The sequence below is a fragment of the Neolamprologus multifasciatus genome, chromosome 19 (assembly GCF_963576455.1).
Source record: "Neolamprologus multifasciatus chromosome 19, fNeoMul1.2, whole genome shotgun sequence".
NCBI classification, from domain to species: Eukaryota; Metazoa; Chordata; class Actinopteri; order Cichliformes; family Cichlidae; genus Neolamprologus; species Neolamprologus multifasciatus.
In genome coordinates, this window is record NC_140457.1 from 15,880,156 (window position 1) to 15,907,204 (window position 27,049).

Below are 27,049 nucleotides of genomic sequence, written 5' to 3' on the forward strand. Positions count from 1 at the left end.
AAAGCATATACCTCTACATGACAAAGACACAGCAAAATGGTTCTGAATATGGTGACAGAAACATGACAAGCTTTAAAATATAAGAATTAACCATTTGTTTTGCTTGCCAATCGCTGACCAGTAGCCGAAAGTGAAGTGAAATAAGAGTGGCTGGAAGGAGGGGTAAACGTGTTGTCCACATGAACTAATCCACCATCAAAATCAGGCTGAAAGGCATATCTGACAGGCCTCTAAACAAGAACACATGTATCAGTGATTCAAGCCCATAACAAAACGCCAATGACTGAAAAAGACAAGGATTTAGAAAGATGGAAGAAGACAAGAATGACACACTTCAGTAAAGAAAGGAAACAAATGCAGAGTGGGAGATGTGTCCACGGATGTCTGAGCTGCTCAGGAGTTTAGCATTTGAAAAGCATAGAAAGGATGGCAGCTGTTTGGCCCCCTAATCAAGTTACAGTAGACCTGGATATCCTCCCAAACACTCTGACGTAAAGCTGATGAAAATTTTTGACACTGTCACATAGATGACAAAGAAGAGGAAAATGTGTCCACCTTCATTTGCCCATACACCTACACGACTCAGGCCTTCCTAATGAAAGCCTGAATCTGCTGTGAACTTTGAATTCATTCGGCCTCATGAATTCAAGACGCAGGATGATGACATAATTATGAAAGCCTTTTACATGCAAATCACATTGTGTCTGCTCTGATTGTGGTGCTTCATGCATTTTTGTGGGGTGTCTTATTTTTCCTTTGTGTGTGTGCGTGTGTATGTGTGTTTTATGCAGGTATGAAGCAGCACAATGACCAAGGTACTCAGTATCGTTCAGCCATTTACACATCCAACCCCACTCAGCAGGAGATTGCGCTGAAGAGTAAAGTGGCCTTCCAGCAGGTATGATACCCCCTCACACACATCAGGAGGTTTTATTATTATATTTACTCAAGTATGGGATTGCATATAACCAAACTATAAGCCAAGTAAAGCAGTAGCCACGGAGCGACTCGTGAAAAATGTGAAGAAAGTCTCACACACATTTCCAGTTAAAAGGTTAATGTATGTATATAAATATGACTGAGTCATCATATATAGGTTTTATCAGTATATAGGAACCTTTTTGAGTGTTGCAGCAGTCTAAGTGGTAGTTTGGATCTTTCTTTATTATTTGAATGGCAATTAAAAATCAATGTCTGGAGTAGCGACCTCTTATGCAGTTTAGTCAAGCAAAACCATCTTTTTAGGTGATATGCATCTAAACCGGCTTTCTTAAACCGAACGAGAGGAAGGGGGTCAAAAGGCCATCTTAACTGATTTCTAAAGCTCTCCCTTTCAGTGGCGCACGCGTGCTTCTTTTGTTCGTTCTATTGTTCTGCCCATCAGCCTGCCGATCCGTCCGTTGTTCCCGGCATCACCCTCTTTGCTCCTCTAAATGGTATTCATGGATGAGCTGGCAGGGGGCAGAGGGGAGCAAATTATGATCGTTAGGGTTACTTGGGGCTCCCGGGGTCAGCAGCCAGGCGCTGCGGGCCTGCTTTGTTGCCGTGGCAACAACCTCCCAACCTTGGCCTTGGGCTTGGGTCAGAGGTTAGAGAGGAGTGGCAGCTGGGACCATAAAGGTGGGGGAGGAAGAACATGAAAAGTACGAGAGAGCCAGTTAGATCAGAGAGTCATCGCTGACAGGTTATCAACTGACGATGACCCTGCCCTTTGGCTGTCAACTGACCACGACCTCATCACACCCACACGCACACAAGCACACATACCACCAAGATACACCCTTGAAGTATTTTTTAAAAAAGCTAAAGAGCATGGGGTAAATGGATGAGGCCTGTAACAGTCAACAAAGAAACAGGGAGAGAAATGCACAGATGGCACACATGCATTACCATCTGCATAGGAAGAGACAGGAGGAAATTACATGTGTATGTTTTGAGTTTAAAAGTTCATCTTTGAACTTAGAAACGGCATTTGACCAAACAATCGTACCTGTGATCTGTTTGGCAGCTCTTTGGAGTTCACCCAGTTCGCTGTAGGGCCTCAAATGCAAGTGAAAGTGAAAACTTTTAGGAGACCCGGAATAATCAGTAGTTGCGAAGTGCTTACATTGAATTTTCTTGTTACCTGGGACCAATAGTAAGTAGTTTCTATGACCCATTTTCACCTGGAATTTGAGCGTGCGGCACCCTCAACCTCTGGATGCTTGTAGTTGCAAGGACTGCACAGTTCACCTGGTAGGAGACAGTCTGTCTCATTTCAACCTTAACTGGCAAGAGTCAGTCTCGAACAGATTGGAGAAAGGCCTGCAACTAATTGCTATTAAATTTATAAAGGCAGACAGATCAGCATCTGCTCCTTCAAATAATGAAACACACAAACCTGAGTGACTAAGGTTTGTGGCAATTAACTGTAAATTATGCTTTTTACACCAAAAGCATGTCTTATTTTGTGGCTGATATGTGTGTGTGATAATTGCCGCTAGAAGTGTTTATTTATTTGGAAAGACGGGGGAGATGTTATCAGGATGAGTGTGTAATTGGCATGACTGGATGGCTCAAAGCTGTGAGCACAGTGCTAAAACTTTGGCTCTGTCCTGTCGCTCTTTATTCGGGTCGCCGCTCTGAGTGTTTAGAAGAGCCGAGCCACATATTCCTGCTCCACAGTAATACTGGGATTTTATGAAGCAGAGCAGAACTGAACTGAACTTAATGGAGCGATGGAGGGAGGGGAGGGGGAGTATCCTTGTATGCAAGGCACATACAAGGATACATCTTGCTTTCCTTTTTACAGTGAGCAGAGCCGGTTCCAGTGTTTCAGACATTTCTACACAGACGTCAGGACATAATTCAATCATCTCTCCATGGCTTTTTTTTTCAGGGTTCTGTTGCCTTTATCCCATTTATCAATGCTCCCCGTCTATCCCAAACTCAAATATATGTCAAAGGTAGCATCATGATGGTGTAAAATCTTTCTAAAATCAAACAAAAACATCAAGAATGAGATTTCCATACCAGATCGGTTGGGGCCCGAGTTAAAAATGACCTCCTCCGGTGCTGTTTGCCAACAAGGTGCTGGTGGAAACTGATCTATTGTTGGCTGAAGACAAAGAAAGCAGAGATATGGAAGTTGTGTTCGGACCCTGAGAGAGAAGGATGATCTGTACATGAGAGTAAGAAGCAGGTGAAAGAGAGGTGGAGGCATGCTCTGGAGACAAGAGGAGTGAAAGTCTGTAGAAACAAGGCACAATACATGCGTGTGAATGAGAGGGAGACAGGTGTGACAGTGAAGCTGCAGGTAGTGAAGGTATATTAGTTTGAATACCTGGGATCAACCATCCAGAGCAAAGGAAAGGGCACAAGAGAGGTGAAGAAGAGGATGTAGGCAGCGTTGAAGGAGGAGATGAGTGTCAGGGTAACTTGTCACAGAAGGACAGCAGCATGAGTGAAAGGAAAGGATGTATTGTTTGGAGATGGTGGAACTGAGAAAAAGACCAGAGGAGGAGCTGAAGACAGCAGAGATTTTTTTGGGACTGACCAGACAAGATTAAAAATGAGTCCATCAGAGCTTAGCTGAGGTTGACAGTTTGGAGAGAAAGTTAGAGAAGCAAGGCTGAGATTGTTTGGGCATGTGCAGAGGAGGGATAGTGGATATATTGGGCATGTTAAATACAGAAGCTGCCAGAGAGGAGGAAAGGGATAGTGTGAGATGGAGGCAACCTCTAAAGGGAGAACCTGAAAGAAGAAAACCCAGACCGATGCACGCATTTGGTACAGTAACAATATCCTCATTAACACGTGGATCTTATATAGCGCTTGTCTACTGTAAGTACTCACAGCGCTTTACACAACATGGCTCAATCACCCATTCACACTCCTTCATACAGGGACTCTTTTCTTTACTAAACATCTGATATGGACGGCAACAAACATCCACAGATTTGTGATTTATCACAGTTAATCTCTGTTTTATTGCAAACACATTGCATGTAAGTGCCAACGTGACCCAATTCAAAGGAAAAATCAACAGCACGCCGACTGCCTCTTATTGCCGTTTTGTCCCTGTTTTATCGCCATCTTGACACACCAAAGTTGCTTTGAAGATGGCAACTGACTGAGTAGTCTCAGATCTGGTCCCCGTCTTTGATGTGATCATTTCAAACATTGATGGTACACAGTCATAATAACTTCGGTCACATACGACTAAGACTTTAGATGAACGAAATCAGGCAGATATAAAAGGTTGCTTTGGCGTTTTTTTTTCTCCTAAAGTTCATTGTTAAACATCTCTTTATCTTTTTTTATTAGCGAGGATAGCAGCCATGCTAAATTTTTGCATTATTGTCCAGCTGTTGTGTTTCCTTATCCTTACTGAACACAAAACATTCGTTTTAAATGGTAACTTGCTACTTAAAGGACATGTTATGTCTGTATATTTGAAACTTTCACATGTCATTACATTATTCATTCATTCATTTGTTACCAACTATGAGCAGGGAAATTATATCATCTTTTATTGCCCCTCCACTTTGAAATAATTCAGCCATCCTGAATCTCCTGTAGAACTTTCAGTCATTTTAAACATTATTTTGTACACCGAAAAGGCATAACATTATGATCACGTGCCTAATATTGTGTTGTTGCCTAAACAGCCCTGACCTGTCGAAGCGTGGACTACACTAGACCCTTGAAGGTCGAAGGTGTGCTATTTTATCTTGCAGATCCTTTTAAGTCCTGTAAGATGCGAGATGTTGGGTTTGTTTGTCCAGCACATCCCACAAATGCTTGATCAGTTGAGATCTGGGAAATTTGGAAGTCAAGTCAACGCCTCAAACTTGTTGTTGTTCTCCTATAACCATTGTTCTCCATTAAGGTGTACATGGTGTACAACAATGCTTAGATAGGTGGTACGTGTCAAGTTTCCCAGAAGAACATTGCCCAAGCATCACACTGCCTTCACCGGCTTGCCTTCTTCCCCTAGTGCATCCTGGTGTTTCCCAGATGAGTGACGCGCACTTAACCCATCATCTATGTGATACCCCAGACCAGGCTACCTTCTTCCATAGCTTCTATTGATCCATTGGTCTAGCCATCACAGTTTGGCCCCATTTGGCCCTGGTCCAACTCAAATCCTTATTTTTCCTGCTTCTAAAACAACGTTGAGGACAAAATGTTCACTTGCTCCCTAATGTATCCCACACAGTAACAGACCCCATGACCACCTGTCAGTGGTCACAATGTTATGCCTGATCGATGTATGATCCTCAGCAGGTCAGCAGATTAGGGTCAGCTTTTCCAGGCAGCTCTAGACTAGAGAAGTTTTGTACTCATTCAAAGAATATCAATATCACCCTTAAATATGTCATTGCATGATTTGAATATAGAGGCACTTGATTAAAGTTACAATATCAAAATGTTATTGTAATATTATTTAATGATTTTCTATTATGAATTTGAGATTTTTTAAGACAAGATGAGATGTTTTTCTTTTTTTTAAAGAAAGAAAATAGCCAGAAAAATTAAGTGTAATTATTTACAAGTAGATGAATGTTAAACAAACAAACTGAGTTTGTATCACAGCACAGAAAAGGCTGTTATAGTGACCATTATACCGTCACCTGCCTGAGAAGGGCTGAGAATAAATAATCCAGTCCACAGAAGACCCTTCGAAACACACACACTCACATTTGCAAACTTCTAGAATAGAAACGGTATTCACTCAATCTCCCCGACTCTTTGGAACGCTGCTGACTCCACCAATCTGTCAGCCACTTCAGTGGCACCCCAGTTCCATCTGAGGGCCACTGGGACCACTGGGATACGTATCTTCCCAAAGCAGCTGACACACTCTGAACCAAAATGGCAGCTTCCTGCCCTGAAATGGTTGCCTCGCCACATTGATGCTGAGTCTCAAGAACGTCTGGCTTGAAAACAGCATCTCTACGGAGGAAGAGCTTGCTGTGTGTGTGTGTGTGCTTGTGAGGTTGTATGTGAGTGTGTGTTTTATCCTGAAAGCCCAACGCTGTCTGGGAGAGAGCATCAGGAGAAGTGAATGCATGTTCAAGAAGAGTGACAAGAGAGAGTGGGTGGAGGCGATCTAAGACAACCAGAGATAAGGCATCACAAAATCCTTATTCCACCCCACTGCCAGCACATGACTCACCCACACTCGCGTGTACGTACAGACGCACACAGACATACATTTGGCACATACAGGCACAGCCCAATGAATAATTAACCCATACGAAGAGTCTCTTCTGCAGGGCTTTCAGTTTCTTAACTTCAGCATTGGGGGGGGGGGGGGGGGGGGGGGTGGGTGCATGGAGGCTTGGGAGAGTGAGGCAGAAAAGCTTGTTTAAGCGCGAGAGCAGAGAGGGAGGGGGGGAGGGGTGGGTGAGGGAGAGGAGGCGAGGGGAGGAGAAGGGGGTTCTCTATAATGAAATTTGAAATTTGCAGAACATCAAAGGCTTCTGTAGCCAAGCTGCTGTGGCAGCAGAGCAGAGAGGAGGAGTGCATCACTTTCTCTCCCTCTGTCTCCCCCATCCCTCTTTTTTTTTCCCCATCTCTTTTTCTTTCTATCCCTCCCTCTCTGCTAAAATGTGTCTCCCTTGAGCTGGGGTGAGGGGCGTGGGGGTGAGTGGAGGGTGAGAGAGAAGGGATGGGAAGAGTTGATTAGGAGAGTCGGGGGGTGGGGGTGGCTTAGAGATGGGTTAGGGGAGAGAAAATGGATGAACGGGGGGTTCTATATATATATACACGTGTGTGTGTGTGTGTGTGTGTGTGTGTGTGTGTGTGTGTGTGTGTGTGCATGTATGAACAATAGGTTTTATCAAGCCAGCTTGAATACTGCGTGCGTGTGTATGCGCACATGCATGTGTGCAGGGCCTTGGAGGGGTGAGTGTGCCCTCTGATAAAGCATCCTAACTTAATGAGCTTGAAATGGGTGGGGAGGTGGAGGGTGTAGGGGTGGTGCGCAGGGGTTCGGATGATGGCTGGAAAAAAAAAAAGGAGGAGATCATTTGAGGCTAGAAGTCTTGAGGAGAAGCCCGAGGGCTGTTAAAACAGGGCACAACATCAGCAGGTTTCAGAATCACGCTTCTCGTCGCACAAGCTCATGTTCTGCATTTTGGAAAGTCGTCAGAAAGTGAGATTTACCCTTCCAGTGATTCCCCGGCTCTAGCGTTCTCAACCCAGTCTGTGCTGCACTTTTTTTTTTTTAAATTTGTTTAAATTTAGCCGCGCGCCGAACTGATCAATATTAAAACAGCATTATCGGCTTAGATGAATTAATAAGTAGAAACATTTTAGTGGAATATTGTTCGCAGGCAACTTCTTTTTTTTAAGTCGCCGCCTGCGAGTGAGATGTTGCCGATCGCCTTGCAGCTGTGATGTTCAAAGGCGATCGCTTTTCACGGGAACGTCGAGCTGATCTTCTGCATTTGGGGTCTTCTGATAGCGAGCTACTTGTTGTCTGCCCTGGGAAAAAGAAAAAAAATGCAGGAGCGTGCACCACCTTGCTCCGAGACTGAAGAGCGTGCATCCTCTCTCTCCCGCTCGAAATGTAGGAGTGCTTTTTTTCTGCTCACAAAATGTAGGAGCCCTCGCTTAAGAAGCCCAGCTAAAATGGATGCCTGACCCATGATGACAGAGGGAAAGAGAGATGAGCAGAGCAGGCAAAAAAAAAAAGAAAAATCACAGTTGCACACATACAGATGCAGCGATGTGCATGATGAGTTTTACACTCATTGCATTTCACAAAACCTCACATGAACAATACAATATCCTTTTTTTTCTGTTATTGTGTATGACCACACTCTGGTCACTGGTCTTCACTCCATTTCTTCACCGTCTCCAAGTCGCTCTTTTGCTCCATTTATTTCTCTTTTTGTATTTCCCTTGGAGTCCTTCCATCACTCCCACTCTGCCTCTCTCCCCGAGGTCACTGAGGGCAAGCATGGTGCCGTGGACTGGAGCATGAATATCACGTCGGGCTTTTTCGTGTATTTGCAGGCAGAGCCGCAGCCCGGCATTTCGCCACAGAGCAGGTTTGCCGTCCGTGGTACTCAGAGTGTATTTACATTTTTAAGATGTTGAAGAGCTTTTTGTGCTCCAGAGTTCAGGTTTGCAGCTGCAGTCAGTGCTGTGCTGGCTTTTAGATCTGAGCAAAAGGAGATGGATAGCGGGTAGGAACGCGCGAATCTTATCTTGTCTTTGCGCATACATGCGAACAACTGCTTTGCTCGAGTATTAACATTTTATGCTTCTTTACATTTCTACTTCTTTTGCCTTTTAGCCGTTACATTCAGTACATTTAAACACAGTAAAACATTAATTCAGTATTATAGAATATATACTACCCAACGCTTCGTAAAAGAGTCAAAACTCGCCTAATTACGCAACTTTAAAGTCTGCTTACACAGTAAGTCATCAACACAGACAGGCAAAGCACGATGAATAATTAACCCATACGATGAGTGTTTTCTGCAGGGCTGCAATTTTGCTTAAGGTCTCAGTACTTTTTCATCCACAGTTAAACTATCAGATTTACATTGTAAATATACTGAAATTTATGGCAACACTGTACTTAATTATGATAATGGCAATAAAGCTAATTGGAATTAGCGACCAAGACGGAGGTGAGAGCTCAAAAGAAAAATGGAGAGACCCAAATAGCAGCAGTGACACACCGGTGAAAGTATAGCGGACTAAGGCATGATTACATAAATCACCGAATTGAGGTCATATCCCTCTTTCAAATGTCTTCACCATGAGTCACTGAGTGTCACAAACTCTATGTCAGTGCCTGTCTCTTCCCCACCACTCTGCAGCCGTAGGCCTTCCGAGGGAAGACAACACAGAGAGACAAGGCAGTGGGGTAAGGAAGAGAGAGAGGGAGAGAGTACATTTTTCCTCCTCCACCTCAACCCTCTCTCGGGGTGTCACGTCCTATTTGTGTCCCGGGGCCGCCTCTCTAGCGATGGCGATGGTGCGAGGGGCTCTCTCGCTTGGATGGCGAACAGGGAGGACTTGGTAGCACGAAGCAAAGTCCTCTGTGCTCACATGGGAGAAAGAGCGAGAGAATCGGCAATGGAGGGAGATGCAGAGAGAGAGAGAGAGAAACAGACATGCACCCATTCAGCCATGTCTTTGACATGGGAGTCTTTCCGACAGGCGTGAAGAAAGGAAGGGCTGACTGGGCTGAGTGAGCTCAGCCCTGGACACACACACAAACATGTTTTTGTCACTTAAGAGGACATTGCATTGACTTGCGTTCATTAGCTTCAGATTTAATCCAGCAAGCCACGACTAGCCGCAATGCTAACTATGATCTTTGCTAAATAAAAACATATTAACCCTAAAAGGATTCGCTTTTTGGGGACCGGGTCCCCATGATGTGGATTTGTGACAAGATATGTAACTCCACAAATTGACTAATAGCACACACACCTTTTGCATCAGCCGTCTCACACTCATACATATTTGCACATACAAACACGCTTCTGCCTGTCTCTCGGTAACCATCACTTGAACGTCATCAACTTTTTCCTATCTAGAATTTTCTCCCCCTCATCTTTACATCCTTTCCTACCCTCCATATTCTTCCTTCCGTGCCTTTGCTGCTGCTGCCGCTGCTGCAGTGAGAGAGAGAGAAAGCAAAGCCACATAAGGTTATACACAGTGGCATGACGCCATGCATTTTGATTTATAGATCTAAAATGGCCGCCGTGTTGTGACTGCTGTACAAGGCTGGATGGAGAGCGAGGGAGTGGTGTGGGGGTGTCAGGGTGGAGGTGTATGTATACTCAGAATAGCAGACCTTTCCTTGGACGTGGCGCTCCCTTCACACGGAGCATCCTCTGCCCCGGAGGGTTCTCTGCTACTGTGGTTTGGTGGTGATGGCTGATTAATTAGGCCATGATGTACAAAGCTCTTTGCTTGTGCCGGCTGGCTAACCACAGTGCTGGTGGATACAAGCAGGAAAATTGGTTCTTCTTAAGCAGACTGCTCACAGTTTGCCTTTTTAAAAGGTAAATACGTCTGTGCTCGTGAGGCTCGGGCTCTGTGTTAAGGACTGCATTGTGTTGTAGTTTGGATTGTGGACACTGGGTCCTTCCTGCAGGGAGATTAGAGCCCTCACATTGTAGCGGCAACCACTGAGGAGTTAGAGGTCAGCTGCTGCCTCAGCCTCTCTGTGGGGTGCAGAGCTTTGATTTACTGACTCCACTGCATCACCTCCAGCAAACCGGAGCACGCACGGTTAGTACCACACTGCCTCCATGTGGGCAACATCACACACTACCCTGCTGCTTTTCACTGACATTAGTCTCAGTTAGAAATGATCTTTTTTCTGATATTGTCTCCCTCTCTCATCACACAATTACTGATGACCAAAGGTATGAGGTTAGCTTGTTGAACTCTCACAGCTAAATAGCTCTAGGCAGTGAAAAACAGCATACCGCTGCTTCAGTGTGAGTTTTTATTGTTTCTCTTTTCCAACAGACTCATCGGCTCAGTTATAATTAGTAATTTAATCAAAGAAATTGTAACAGTTTTGATGATGGACTGACTGATTTAACAAGCAAGATCTGGTCATGTGGGTTTTTTACTAAGTATACTCACTGTCTACTTCATTGGATGGAGCTATTCAAGTGTTTGTTAATACAAATATCTAATCAGCCAATCACATGACAGCAACTGTATGTATTTAGGCATATATACATGGTCAAGATGATGTGCTGAAGATAAAACTGAATATCAGAATGGGAAGAAAGGCGGTTTAAGCTGCACAGCCGTCCCTTGGGTTTAGCAGCAGTTCTCTGAATGACAATGCCTTGTTGATGCAAATGAGGTCAAAGGTGAATGGCCAGATTTCTTCGAGCTGACAGGAAGGCAACAGTAACACTATAACAACTTGACACAACCAAGGTATGCAGACCACTTCTGTCAGCTTAGAACAGTAACGTGAGGCTACAATTCACAAAATCTGACAACATAGAAAATTGGAAAATGCTGCCTGGTCTGATGAGTCTCGATTTCTGCTGAGACATTAAAATTTGCCATAAATTCCTGAAAACACAGATCCATACCGCTGGTGGAGGTTTAATGGTGTTTCGTGGCACACTTTAGGTCCCTTAGGACCATTCGTACATGGTTGCTAACCATGTACATCCGTTTATGACTGCAGTCAATATGGAGCAAAATCCCTGATTATGTTTCCATTGGCGTGAAGAATTAAGGAAAAAGGGATCCAGCCTAGTGCTGGCAATATGTACCCTATCCCTAACCCTAAAGTGGCCAGCGAGTGTATAAAAATGTCAACTTAACAGGCACTAATCAATTTTCAGCAAACAAAATATGGATTAATTAACTCCAACCTGGCGGTGCTGGTTAATAAAAATGAAAAGAAAAAGAGAGCAGAAGAGCAATAATGTTAAATCCATAAAACCAAAGTGATGAGCCAAAACCTGCTCAGAAGGACTGCAAAGTTTAGGGATAGATCTTTGAGGTTTGTACAATCACAACCTTTTACACAACACTCTTATCAGATATGTCTTATAAACAACATACTTAATGACTGTGGTTACATGCAGAAGGTAAGAACATGCTCATCCTTCTTGAGCACATTCAGCTCTTGTTTTGTTATACTTTCTGAGCCCATCTGATGCCCCCACAAAGCAAAGGACCTTAGTGCTGCAAACTGCTCTCTCTGAGGTGTAGCAATCTGTTGTACACACAAGCTACTTGTTGCCCACAGACAGTCCCAGTGCAGCTCAGACTTGTTGTTTGTCAGCTCTCAGGAGCACTGATCTAGAGAGGCCTGAGTGCTTGTATTATTAGATAGAGAAAACCACTCAGCACAGCAGGTAAACCTTTGATATATCTGTCAGAGGTGTTTTTCAAGGCGTTATGAGTGTCTATGTGAACGAGCATGCTGCTTTAGTGGGTTTGAAGCCTTCTCTCAAGGTGTTTAGAAAAGGCTAAGTGTGAAAATGTCTTAAAGAGGCCTCAAAGAGAGCGGATACTCTTTGATGCTTTGTCCCACAGAGAGAGCCACAGAAGCACGCTGCACTACAAAACAAAAGATGTTCCTTTCTTCTGTCACTCAATCACCCTGCTTTCTAGTTGAGGAGCAGAAACTCTTTACTGTATGAGGGAGATGTATTGGAAGTTCACATGCAATACACTACAGAATTTGAAAAAAAAAACATTTAAGAGGTGTTTTCATTTGAGGAAGCTAAGGGAGTTGGAGAAAGCAATGCTGAATATATTTCATGAGTGTGGTAATGAAAGCAGCGTGGAGAATACAAATCCACGACGTAATGACAATGACTAACCTCAGTCAATGGCATCACTGTGCTGAGCATCAGCTGAATAACAAACAGTGTACACTATGAACAGGTGCTTCAGTTTTAACTAAAGTGGTGAATGTTTGTGTTTTGTCTCTAGGAGCTGGAGAAAAAAGGATATGGTCCCATTACAACTGAGATTCTGGTTGGGCAGCAGTTTTACTACGCTGAGGACTATCACCAGCAGTACCTGAAGAAGGTACCTAAAGGCTACTGTGGCCTCAAAGGCACGGGGATTTCCTGTCCCATCGGCGCCAGAAAGGATGAACTGTGAGCCACGTGTGGTGAGAGAGGGAAAATACTTAGCTCGCAGAATATGCTTATAGGCACTAATTTCATTGTTCGCAGTCCATGCATCTAATTTATTTTCTTTTTCTTATAAATGGACTGTATCTACAATGCATCTGTCTTTATTTGTAAGATAATAACACATTAGTCAACATCATTACTGAGCCTCATATCTGTTATAAGCTTCAGTAATTCCTGGCTGCCTGCCAGCTATTGAGAATACATACATGTTTAAAACATTTTTGAGAGATTTTTTAAATAAAACAAAACAAAACAAAAAAACCTTGAAAAATCTGGACAGCAATGACATAAAATAAATGTTTAAAAGCTGCATAAAAATTAAATTGAAACATGATTGAATTTTGTATTGCAGTGCTCTTTTTGACTGCAGTAACTAACAGCTTCCAGAGGGTGGCGAGATTTCACAAAAGAAATCCATACGTTATGTATAATATACATATAATGTGGGATGATATTGCAAAGGAAAGGTGTCTAAACATTGTCTTGGTAAACTGGAAGATGTCAAGAGACGGATTACACGGATCTAGCCTGATCCGTGTAATCCGTCTCACCTCCAACACTGCCACGGCACTGTGACAAAGCGAAGTTTCTTATACTTCTTAGCAGGCAAAGACACCAATACCAGCTTGATTTTAATGCTGTTTTTCTTTAGTTTTTAACTTTTCTAAACACCGCATTTTATTTTCTTATTGCTTATTGCCTTTCTTATTATTACACTGGAAATAAAAATGTTTCTCCTCCTACCTTATGTTTAGTGTGCAGGTGTTTGTGTATATATGTGTCAGTATGTGTTAATTTATGCATATGTCTGCCCACAAAGCTCTGTATATATATACACACAGATATCTATATTTATAAAATAAAGAAAAACCACTGCGTAAAGTATTTTGTCCCCTTTTCAGCCCCATTTGAGAAGGGACGTACCACCGGGGGGGACAAATGGGTGACTCACTGTGATAAACAGATGCACATTCAAAGGCCATTCATTCTGAATCACACAATGACACACTTGAATACCCGTGCATTCAATATGATACACGGTTTGCTTAAACTTTCACTCTACGCTACGTAGCCCATAATTAGGAATGAAAGGCTCATTATTTGACATACTTAAAAGAATTGAATTTCCGATTCTGCCTTGTGTGCAGAATTTCTTGTGTGTTTTTTTATAATTAAACACATCAACATGAAAGTCTGTTTAAAAATGAAAATCACACACATGGTTACACTCCAAAATACAGAGATGATATCTAGAAAAAGCTTTCTGGTCGACCGCAGTAGTGTGATTCACCCCGCTCTTGTTCTTCCCCCTCCCTCTCTGCTATCTCTCTCTGTCTGTGTGTATGTGTCACATCCTGACACCTGTGTGTAGGTGTGGACCAGGGCACAGGTGCAGGTGCAACCTCTGTGGGCCTATTTTAGTATTGGGACAGATATTTTTGCATGTGTCTGCATGCAGCAGCTCTGTATGTGTGTGCGTGTGTGTCGAGGCATGTGAAGCTGTGGCTTGCTTGATCGAACCGCGCTGAGCGGTGTGTGGTTGGGCCAGCTTGCTGTTTTCCAGTGCCTGCTTATATTTTTGCATTCTGCTTTGCGTCTCAAGTGTGTGAGAGGAGATAACCTTTTAATGAAGCGATCTTCATTTCCCCCGTCTTTGACGAAGAGGGTGGCATTAAAGCCTTAATCGCGCTGTGACATCAGGTTTTCCGCCATCTGTGATGATTTCTGACTGAAACAAGAGATGCCTAAGTGAGCCACAGTATGATTCTCCCACAAAGCAGAGACGCCGTTATCACTAACTCAGGTTATGAGTTGATAATACGTAGGGAGAGATTTTTGTGTGGAAAATTACCGGCTTTAACACAGACATGTAAAAACGAGTGCCATTTAGAGTGTAGCTGCGTGAGTAAATGTGTTTTCTCTGTATTCCTTTGTAATAGATTAAAATGGGGCTTGGAAATGCTTGGTACTCTCATGTACGCATCCATACACAAACACAGTGAGGCAGAACAGGACAGGAACCAGGCTGTGTGCGCCCTTCAGACAGAGCCTATTGTCTGCAGATGGGCCTTTAATGGCCCCACAGCTGGCCACAAAGGGCTCACCGCTCCAGCGTGCTGCTTTGCCTCTCACTGGCCTATACTCCAAGAGAGGGGGCAGCTCACATCCATACCAGCATCACGCATTTGATATATTCTTTTTTTCTGTCACAAGCATTCTTTTTTGTGTATTTCCCATCCGTTTTTAAACAACTGTGCTCATGAAAATCGTTGCCAGATGATTTGAAGAAAGCTTTTGCAAAGACCTGTAGCACTGTGGAACAGTGGGCTGAAGCTGGTGCTGGTTGTTTATGAGAGGTACTCTGCACTCTTACCCACACGTGTACACACAACCCTCACAAACACAAGTCCCAACCGCTACCTCGAACTCCGTCCTGTACTGCCGCCTAATGCAAAAGGCAGCGCCCACGCAAAAGAAGCGAACACACCAAAAAGACACCTTGCAGAGACGTGCACCCACACAAATTCTTGCACTCTGATATGCTCTCTAAGGTGTCCTCCTTTCATAGCTTTTCATGTATCTTCCCTTTAAGAGCTTCAATCGAGCTAACTTTATTTATATACCATACCCTATGTGCATACACCATTGGAGAGAGCATTGTTTTATACCATTTCCTGTTTTAGATACCATGTGGTGACATAATCTATTGTTTTAGACACCAACACAGCTTTTCTTGGAGAGCTATATATAAAGAACAATAGCACAGAGCGGTGTATACTGGTGCTGTCCTACCAGCTGGAGGATTGTTGTGCCTTCTTGTCCTGCTCCTCACATAATTATGAGAATTTAGAGCGAGGCAACCATTTGGTTGTGTGGGGGTGCGTATCGTCTTCCGCACGTGTGATAGCGAAGGGACGGGAGCGCTTTGCTTTTCTATAGGGCCTGTACATTACTCCGTGATGATATGAGAAGTTGTGTGCGGGTTTTGCAGATGCCAGATGTGTTTGCATCCCCTCTGTTGCTCTCTCTTCCCCTCCCTCTGGTTCCTGCATGGGCGCAGGGTCTCAATCAGAGCATCAGGGCTCCAGGAACCAGAGCACAGCAGTCTCTCTGTGCTGCCCAGAGAAGTGCAGCCTTGTCTGGGTCGATGCATCTGTGGCCTGGGGGCGAGCTGGGGGAAGAGGGCAAACCCTGGTGCCCCTGCATGCCGGTTTCACTCGAGGTCGGCTCTGTTAGTGCAGCCTGACCCTTTAACTCTGAGGGAGAAACACGAGCATATTACCAAATACGGCAGATCAACTACAGCATGCCAGTCAGTGACAAAGCAGTGATGTTGTGTTTAAAAAATGTACTCTCAAACAGGTTACTTTGGTGCAGCAGAAACGCAGGCTCACACATGTTCACATACACATGTGTTTTCCCAAAAAAGACAGAATGTTATAACTTTGTTCTTCTTTGCCACTGGGAATAGCACTGGGGGGGGTGGAGGCCAGCACGTGCTGCAGGGCCCTGTTGGCTGCTAAGTGGCCCACAGGCTTTCTGGCTGACAGCCCACTCCGTGACACTCTGCACCTGGGAGCCTGTGTGTTGTCAGCCATGCTAGCTAGCTCAAGCTACCACCACATGACACACAGGAAACACAGAAATAACTGCTGAGTGTCTTCAGCACAGTTATCACGTACTGGGAGTGTGCTGCTGACAGAAAATGGTTGAGAGGAGCTCTTAAAAGAAAGCAGAAAGATGTAGGAGTAATGGCTGGAATTGGACTGAGTAATAGCAGTATGGAGCAAGAAGAGAGAAAAGTGAAAAGAAAATTGAAACACCAAGATGCTTAGGCTCTTGCACCTGTGCCTCTTTGTGTTAGAAGAAGATTCCACTGGCCTTGATTCAAACACTGCTGAGCATTTCTCTGACACATGCAATGCATCCTGTTTATCATGTCATTTTTATAATCAAGCCACTACAGAGATGATTGTGTAACAATCAAAAGATTGACATTTTGCAGCTGGGGTGCCCATATAACAGATAAATTTCCAAACCATCTCTCTTTTATGTAGTGTGTGTGTGTGTGTGTGTGTGTGTGTGTGTGTGTGTGTGTTTATAGCGTTATCTGCTCTGTCCATCAACTGCTTGAGTCATTGCAGCTTCACATCGCGCAGGTGCGCAAGTTAAGTAAACTCTTAAAATTGCTAGCAAGCTCTCAATTAGAGCTCAGTGCAGGAAAGTATTGAGTAACGTTTGGGCTTTCAGGTGGCAATGTGCTGATGTGTAACCATTCTAAGGAAAGAGGGCAGAAACAGGACACACACACACACACACACAGTCTTTGCATTGCAACATGCGTAAACTGTTTTCCGTGTGCTTGCCACAGCCAACTAATTTCTGTCAACGGTGCAGATTGAATCTTGGGTTCAGTTTCCTGATGAGACTCATCATAAAGATGGTGGCATGATGATGTTGCCTATTTGCAACTAAATATATGTTTCTGTCTAGGAAGTGGCGACAACAAAGGAAGATTAGAAATAAATGTGTAGGAAATGAGTAGATGGTGGGAGAGAAAAAGAAAAGGGAGGAGAGATGGTGCTCGCTGCACCAGGAGGAAGCTGGGTCTGATGCCACTCCATGCAGCTGCTCCCAAACACCCACACTCTTCCTGTTGGAGTGTGTGCATATGTGTGTGTGTGTGTGTGTGTGTGTGTGTGTGTGTGTGTGTGTGTGTGTGTGTGTGTGTGTGTGTGTGTGTGTGCGTCTATGTTTAGTTTTTTTGTATAGAAATTTACCTCCAACAGGTTCCAACACAGAATTATGTCATTCTGTGAAACATTTCAGTTGTTGCACGCAAAAAGAAAATTATAACCTCCATGGTGTATGAAAGAGAAAGGGTTCAGCAGTGAGGCACGAAGACTCTTGGTATCCTACTGAAGACGTAATTTTCTCCTGTGTGGCTGAGGCCCTCTGTGTCTTTTCAAAGAAATACTGGCCTCAAAAAACATCCGCTGGTGGAAACGCTGGCCTGTCAGTCAGTGAATGGAAAGGTTTGAGGTGAGAATGTGGCCACATTGAGGTGTCAGGGTGTGCAATTGTGTATGTGTCAATATATGAGTTTGGTGGCCTGTCTAAGTTTCCAATACAATAAAATGCAAAGGGTTTTCGTTAGCCACATTGCTCTTGTGCTTTTCACTGCACATTTGTCTCTGATCACACTGACCTCTGACATATACATAGTAACATGCACCATGTGCATCATTTCCTATTTATAGACCTCTGTGGGAGAAAAATATATATATCAATACCTCAGAACGTTCAGCATATACATGATAAGTAACTATGACATATTAGACTATTAATGGCTTTGCATTTTCCTCATTTAACTGAATATTAAAAGTAGCAAAGCTGCTTCACCCGTAAGAGTTTTTACAAAGACTGACAAAAAAAGCAAAGGCAAAAAAGGTTAAATGTATGCAACTTAATGCGCATTTATCAGTGAGACACCATCAGGGTTGTTACTTTAGATGCAGCCATAATGTCCCATCGTGTCAGCTGATCAAATGTTGTCCTATAATTTGCTATTAAATTGGACTGGGTCAGTGGGATGATTAGAGACTTGTGCTACTGATTTTTGTTGTTTTTTTATTGCTTTTTTTTTCTCCAAATCTTCTTGATTGTTCATGATGATCCGAGTACTGTGTAATAGTCTATAGTAGACTATTACACAGTTGGTGTGTGGTTCTTATTGAAGATAATCAGATTTTAATCAATTAATAGCATAATATGTATGCCACAATTTAACATACACATGTTTTTATTTTCGATCCCTAAGACCTGACTGTAACCATGCTCCAAAAACATTGTGTAGCAGCCTCAGATACGAGAAGTGGACTTAGCCTAGTCCAAGGCTAAAAATGCTTACAGGGGCAACAAAAAATTGTCATTTAGTTTAGACTAGTTTTAACCAATGTCTACGAAGGAAATAAGGAAATATAAACTAATGGATGAGGACAAAAAGTGTGAGGAGATGAACTGACGCTCATTGTGCATGAATAAAAACATCTCTGCAGAGATGAGATCCAATCAGAACTACTTCATTGCGTAGAAACGTGGGACGAGTTTGGAAGTGTCCAGTAAGATTAGATGCGCACATTTGAGCTGCCCCGGGAAAAGGGTAGAGCTTTGTTTATTCTGGTAAGGAAACTAAAGAAAAGTAAAATGCTTTTTAAACTGTGTAAACTGTTACACTTTATATTTTATTCAAATGACTCAAGTTTAGATCTAGATTTAGTCTAATATAATCTCACGATATGCAGTCGACTAAAGCAGAGTAAAAAGAATTTAGATGACTAAATTACGGATGAATAAAACTGACATTTTAAATAAAAAACTATGACTAAACCTGCTTCTTTAGACTGCACGCCATTTAACCATGCATTTTATACGCCTAAAGCACTTTGTCTGCTTACCTCACCTCCGTGGCCAATAGATGTGCATGTGTTCGGACTGTAGGAGGAAGCCCTAACTGGCACAGGAAGAAAGTGCAAGCTCCATGCAGAAAGGCCCCAGCTGGGGTTCAATTCAGGAACCTTCTTGCTGTGAGACGATAGCACTAACCCCTGTATCACCAGGCCACCCGTATATGGTAGCCTAGAAGACGCTTAGGTTTTAGGAAATTATGATTGGTGGGACTATATAAGCTTTTTTGCTTAAGAAGTAATCTTCTTCACTGTTGTATGAAACAACATGTATTGGCTCCCTTCCCAAGATCTTGTTCTGTGAGACATTTTATGAGAAGTGCAGTACTTTTGAGAAGAAACACACCAGCACCAGTACAAATGGAGGCCATCAAATACGAATTAGGCCAGCGGTGCATACTGATTTTTGGGTATTTTTCTAAAATCTCCTGCAGTGTGCAAACCTTTTGATGACAAATTTATTTTCCTCCACCTCATCAACTCGTTCTTTATCTTATCTGTATTTTCTGATCTGTCTTTCTCTTGTTCACTGGCTCAGTCTGTCACACACTTTTTTCCCTTCTTCTGTTGAGGCCGTGTGAGATGAGTACAAGACAGAGGAGAGTGTGAGCTGTGGTGAGCCACAGACCAAAATAACTGGTACTTTTTTCTTTTTTTTTTTTGTTATAAAAACACATGTGCATCCACCCACACGTAAAGTCACACATGCGTGCGCTGTCCCACGCATAAGCGCAGTCACAAAGAGGTCCCTTTTACTTTAGGATCCCTGGAGAGGGGTGTCACTGGATGTATGTTTGGCTCTGTCAGTGGAGATGCAAGTATTGGAAATGAACCCCCTTGAGGTGACACTGTTTGGTAGAGCAGCGGAAAGTCTTTTCGGCTGTCTCGACTTAATATTAGAAGGTAACATTTGGAAATAAAGGAATTATTTCATTCTTTCGTTTTCCTCGTTTTGTGCGAGATACTGCTCACTCAGTCGGGCTTGCTTTCTCTCTCGGTCTCCGTTGCCTTCTCTTGTGACAGATCCTGCAGCCTCCCTGTCAAGCTGGCATAGTGGCATCATTCTAAACTGGTATTAGGCAATTTCCTGCTGCGTCCGTTGGCGGGTGTAAGGGTGTGTGTATGTCAGCGCGCGCGTGTGTGTGTGTCGGGGCGGAACGCACCTGGTCCGCGCAGCTGTGGGGATCCTAGCAGGGGGGAGAGAGAGAAAGAGAGATATAGAGGAAGGAGAGAAAGAGAGATGGATGGGAGGAGACGAAAAGGGGGCCCTGTGTGCTTTATCGGGGACCCAACAAGTTCAAATAGAAAGAAAGAAAGATGCGGGTAGAAAAAGGGGAGATTTTATTTTTTTCAGTCTGTTGCTGTGGCTTGTCGCGCAGGTCTTACGCCGTATTCATTCCACAAGCTTCGAACTTTGTGAAACTGCCCTCTTAGATTGAGATTTTGGGGCTGTTGAAGACAGATTTGTGTGTCAAAGTTTCTCCGTCAGCCAGATGCAACTGCTACGGAAATCTGTACGCTCTGTTTCTTCTCTCCTGGAATGGTTTGACAATTATCCCAGACACCCCACTTTTTCTAATAAATTGTTCCTGTGTGTATTTGAGAGTCATTTAAACGAGACCCGTCCAAATGTTTATATCATATACCAATTATTCATATCTCCACGAGGAAAGGAAAGGAAAGGAAAGGAAAGGAAAGGAAAGGAAAGGAAAGGAAAAAACAAATATTAAATAATAGGTAGTGCGTCATCTATTTGGTTAACATGTAAAACTTAATAATATTAGGAAGTAAATGCAGCTCCTCTTTCGTTTGCCTGCTCCCAAATGCCTTACTGTAAGTTGTGTCAGTCTGCGCAAATGCAGTTCCTCTGCTCCTCTGCAGAGGGGGCAAGGAATCTAGGGGGAAAAAAACCTATGGAAGAACAACGATAATAGTAAAGATTCTAGCATGCAGATTTAGAGTGAGCAAATAGGCCAATCACAGGAGGAAACCACGTAGGAACCCACACTGTGAGAAAACAAACAGATGTGTTTATGAGGCTTTTTCATTTAAAGAGCACAGAACTTCTTCAGGATGTAACCAAAGCGCAGATGTGCACAGTCTGTTTTACAGCTGGATGACCAAGGACGGGTCAACACTGGAAAGGTCAAGTGACCAGGCCGGAGGTCACGCTACAGAGAACCGCAACTCAGGAAAGATGAGCACAAAGGAATCTAGTGCACAATACACACTCACACCCTCTCGCACACATTCACTCAAGCCATCATTAAAACTGTTGCAACTCTTGACCTTTTGCTCCACATGGGCAGAGAAAGCGGATAGTCTCAGTCTGCAGTCTGACGGCAGACACACACACACACACACACACAAACACACACACACACACACACACACACACTCATCACCACCCCCTTCATCAGGTCATTTGATTAGAAGCCATCAGGATAACATGGGTCAACATCAAAGCAGCATCTCAGCAGAACAGATGCAAATAAAGTTAACTTCGTTCTCTGGAGATTAGATTGTTACAGTCGAACTCGTGCAATAAAATATGGAACATACGGAGAAATGTTAGGATTTATGAGAAGAAGATTGCAGATGTCTGGCGAGCTCTTTCTAACTCAAAACTACCAGCTTTTCTTCACTTCCAGACATATTGTCACTTATAACAGCAGCACTTCTCGTGAACTTTACTGGACTTTCATGTGTAGAATCTTGAACTTTAAAATGTACTGATGTTTTGATTGTGTTATGCATATAAAATTTAAACTATAGAGGTTTTTATCTCCAGTTTGATCTTCTCACACATGAGAAAAACAACCAAATGCTACCTTACTCACAACATCTGATCTAACCCATTTTAACAATGCTGCAGAACTTACAGTTGTGCCCCCGGTACACCATGTTTTACCATTTACTCTTACTTGTAGCTATAGTTACTACTGTTGAGCAGAACCTAAACTGTCTCCTTTTAACTAGTGTGCAAGTGTTTGCAAACTATTAACTGTGGCCTTTTTTTACATTCTCACACAACCTCGAAAAAGCTGCTTTTTAATGATATTCAGGAGATGTCAGGTCACAGCAGGTGAAATGAAATGTCGTAATTACATAGAGGTGACTGGACTAATGCATTACAAATTGTGGTACTACTAAGTGTTCTAATTAGAGCAAAATGGATTTAGCAGCTATTTCAATTTGCCTAATTGCTACCTAATTTGACCTTTCAGTAGTTAGACTTTTGTATGTATGTGTGAGTTACTTTTTGGTGTTTCTTCATGTGGGCAGTTAATGCTGGCCATCTATTTTGAGAAGGATGCAAAATTAAATTAGAGAGCATTTGTGGCCTCTTATATGCGTACAACATCCAAAACATCAGGGGGGAAAATTTCCTGATAGCAGTCTTGAGATGGGAACAAACGCTGGTTGTGATTGTTATTGTCCAGTTACACGTATGAATGTATATACTTTGTGTATGCATGGTTTGTTTAATTGCAAGCTACTTCCAATTTAAAACCTCTTGTTCTATAAACAGCAGTGAAACAATTGTGGTTATTATCACAGCAACGTGTGAAAAATGCCTTTGAAGGTCTGTGAATGTCATTTCCCGTGACACCTTAAACCACTTAACTGTAGTCATTCCTTATTATGGCTACCTTGGGTTCTGTTTGCTGTTTTACTTTAAATTACCTGCAATACACACAACCACGTGTGCACACACACACATGCACACAATCTTATCAGTAGATATGCTAAGTAACACGGTCAGTGATGCGCGTTAGTGACCCTGAGTTCAATTAGCCTTGGCATGCAGCCTAATTTCACAGTGTGACCCCTGCCGATGCACAGACACACTCGCTCAGCGAAACCAGTACGACTCTCTTAAACTGTCTACCCACTGATGATCAATGTGCGCTTTGAAGGAAGCACTAGAGCGGGGGAACGAAGGAGGGGTGAGCAGTTGCAGGAACCATGGATGACAGTGTTGAGGAGGAGGAGGAGAGGTGCATTATGGGACAAGGGGTGAGGAAGGTGACATTGGGTCCACTTTGATGAATGGCCATTGACATGCAGAGATAGTAACTTTAGAGGCTAAGTGTCCTTTGACCCAGCCAGTAAAGTGTTACGTGAAGATAACAGTTTTAGCATTTGTTTTAAAGCTAAGAGAGAGGGAGCGATTGTGTGTCTGAGGTGTGTGTGTGTGTGTGGGTGTGTGTGTGTAAAGGACGCTAGGTTGTAACATTGTCCAATGCACTGAACTTCCATCAGTCTTTTCCTTACAATGCTCTTTTTATTTTCACATATAATCCTATAAAACTTGCCTTTAAAAAAAAAAAAATTATTTCTGCACCTACTGGCCAAAAATGTTGCTTATACTTAATTATTGTAAATACTACATGTAGCAAGCTGTAGTCCTGAACTATAAAGATGTGTCAAAGGGCACTGATACTTTATTAGGTTGTACTAAATAAAACCTGTCATGAATAATGTCAGACAATAAATTGTGTACTTTTGTTTGGTTATAAGGTGTATCAGAACTACAGCAAACTGTTATGAACACACTTTGTGAAGTTTTAGTCAAAAATATCTAGTTTTTAATCTGTTAAATGTTGTTTTAGCAAATCAATGCAGCAATGAAACGTAAAATAAAAATAAACAAAACTGAAGAAAAAACAGCAAATAAGGACAAAAAAAATTGCTAATGCAAATGTTTTTTTGAAAGACGGAATTTTTTGTTGTTGTAGTGTTTTTATAATGAGAATTAATACTGTGCAGAAGTCAAATTTCTTCATGATCATAAAATTGCACACAAAGGACAAAAGACACACACAAAAGTCCTCCCTAAAAAAAGAGCTAACATTTTAAATATCAAATAAGATCTGGCTTACAGTGAGGAGAATGACAGTAGAAGAGGTTATGAGAGCCAGTCTCTCAACATCTGGACTGTTGGTACAGCACAGCTGGAAAAATGGATAAGAGCAGGCAGAGCAGATTTAAGAAAAGAAGAAAAAGAACAGTAAGATATGATGGTGACAAAAGAAATATAATGTAAATTAGAAATATAGACTATAAAAATAAGATGATTAAATTATTTTCCAGAAAAGCCAAAACATCATAGCCATCCCTTCAATATTCATTTTAACATTTAGGTCTCATTCACTTTATAACAGAATAAAAGACCAACAGAAAATGAAGAAAGGGATAAAGAAACACAAGTAAGAGAGATTATTTTAATAATAAAATTGTACATAAAAAATAAATAAAAGGTATATAAGTAAAACTATGCAGCAGTTAATAACTCAAAAATGTAAATGTAACAAACACATTTTTCTTTCTGTTAAAATCATTCTTTGTCTCACTAATTGAGTAACTGAACCAAATTACATGTTATTTATACCTACAACTCTTAATATTTTAAGCATTTTTAATAGAGATTACAAAATGATCATTACTGGTCAAAATGATGAAGTTAATTTCCATCTTTATTAACAATCAGTTTATGATTAGTGAGCACAACCTCTAAATTGGAAAGGAAGCGAACTGAAGCGATTTAAAAGTCAGCCCATAGATTGTTGACAGTTCAAGATAATCTCATCATCAGGTTTATGTTTATTACTCTCAGTTACTGAAGAACGTGTCATTTACATGAAAAGTAAAAAGAACAAACCTCAGTACTGAGTCTTCTTGGACACCCTTTGCAGTTTGCACAAATTCAACTGTAAGGGTTCCCATAATCAGACAATGCTGCCTGCCATGAGATCACCTATATCAAATATGAGAAGATCCCTGAAAAGAGGCGCAAAGTGTTTCTTTCTATTCAGAACACGAATGGTGTCAAAGAGCAGCAGTAATGACTAACAGTAACTAAACCGGTGTGTAAAATGTGCTGAGAGGAATAATGATGGAAATTCTATTATATCGCTTAGTGCGATAACTTCCACTGCCCTCATGTAATGAGACATTAGGGCACTTTATCCAGCTTTGGAAACTGATTAGTTAAAAATATATGGTTTGTAGCTGAATGGAGCAGATGACTTTATCAAAAGGTTGCCAAGCTTATCTTCACCAATGGAGTTCTTTAAATCTGTTTTGCTTTTGCATATTATATACACAACATTATATGTATATCTATCCATCTATCTATATATCTATTAGGAAAGGGTAAGTGTGTGTGTGTGTGTGTGTGTGTGTGTGTGTGTGTGTGTGTGTGTGTGTGTGTGTGTGTGTGTGTGTGTGTGTGCGTGTGTGTGTGTATGAGAGAGAGTGTGAGAAACACAGATGCATAATCAAGCTTAACCATAACTGTGTTTGTGCTCTTGCATCTGTGTTTGTGGCAGGTGTGAGTGTGTGAGTGTGTGTGTGCTGATGATTTTCCAGTGATCATGTTCAATGCACAGCAGAGAGTGCATGAACACTGGTTAGCTTGTGTGGCGAAACACTGAGTGTGGCAGGAAACAGAAGAACCTGTGATCTCTGCAAAAACGCTAATGGAAAACCTCACTCAGAAAACGTCAGCGTGTGTGCATAAAGACTAAGTGTGCGTTCGCGTGTGTGCATTCCACCTCTGAGCAGAGAACGTCTTGCAAAGTTTTCTAATTTCACAATTATTCTCAAAACTAGGCAAACCAAAGGTTATGTCAGGCTCTCCAGAAGAAGAAGAAGAAGTGGAGCGTACAGCTGCGCTTGCAGCAATTAACTTGAGAACCACAGACCTTCCTTTACAGATAACAAGTGAGACTTCCCTCACTTTGTACAAACAAACAGACACGATCACAAACCCTAACCTTTAAATAACATTTAACGAAAGCTTTTTTTAACAACAAAGATTTCAAAGATACTGACTTGTTTTTGACATTTAAGCTGCAGCTTAGTTTAATAACTAATTTTAGATAAGAGTTTAAAAAAACTCTTATCTGTTGAAAGCGTGCTCTTTTTCATTCTCTGCTCATTAATCTGTCTTATACTGTGATTACTAATGGCATTTAGGTATATTGGTGACAATTTATATATGATAATTTTATGAAAACACTCGGCCCTGGTTTCTTGTAAACAGGTTGCTAAAGGTATTATCCCTGGGTTGTTTGAATAGAGGCACAGTAATCTGCTAATCTAGATATTCCCCTGGACTAAAGACCTCAGATGGCAGTGCTCAGTGACTGATCTGAGTGTCATGCTTTTGAACTTTAACTACTAACGATGACCTGAAAGTTGCTCTTTGAGTGGCGCTTGCCCTGAGAATTGAAAGTAAGCGTCCCATGGTCGTGTTCCAGCTTTGAATAACTCTCGATTCAGCGTGGAAGTTAAAAAGAGATTTAACTGGGTCACCAGCAGAAAAATCTGCATGCACCCACATTTACAGGTCTACCAATGTGAGAGGTGGTGATATGTGCGAATGTGTGTGCGTTGTGTGCAAGGGTGGGAGGTCACAGGGATGTTCTTGACTGTGTCATCTCCAGCAGCTGTTTCCCTCAAACCCTGCCTCGCCCACTCCACCCCCCTCCCACCCCATCTTCTCACAATGAGACCAATACAAAGGAACAGGAAGTGCCTCCCGTTAAATGGGGCCCAATCAAAGCCATCATTATTCCCGTGTCAGAATTTTTACAGGAAATAGCTTCTCAGAAAATATGCCAGCTGTGCAGGGAGTGTGGTATTATTGTCTTATAGGTCTTGTCTGTTTTTGCTTTCTTTTTTCCCCCCTTTTTTTTTCGCTCATCAGTCACTACTAACAAAAGGGCACATAGACTCATCTCGACCACGTGCACGGCACACTGTCACTGTTGTGCGTTCACTAGGCAAGCCAGGCACTGTGTTCTCTGGGGCTGGGTGGTTATTGTGCACTCTGTGAAAAGGGCATTCCTGCTGTGCCTGCTCCGGCTTCTTGGATTCCCATCCTGAACTGAGCGATTGTCTTTTAAAACCATGCGAGCA

General features: G+C 42.4%; 1 protein-coding gene across 3 annotated transcripts in view; it reads left to right on the forward strand.

Annotated features, from left to right (window-relative positions):
* Positions 1–26,640, forward strand: part of msrab (methionine sulfoxide reductase Ab) — a 49,954-nt gene extending 23,314 nt beyond the window's left edge. For 2 of the 3 annotated variants that reach the window (XM_085144231.1, XM_085144233.1), the window contains exons 5-7: positions 792–898; positions 12,445–17,349; positions 17,414–26,640. In XM_085144231.1, coding sequence (XP_085000357.1) covers positions 792–898; positions 12,445–12,618 — 281 coding nt within the window. In that variant the 3' untranslated portion in view covers positions 12,619–17,349; positions 17,414–26,640. Of the gene's footprint in view, positions 1–791; positions 899–12,444; positions 17,356–17,413 lie in introns of all 3 variants that reach the window. The other variant, XM_085144232.1, reaches the window with a different exon arrangement.
* Positions 26,641–27,049: the final 409 nt, after the last annotated feature.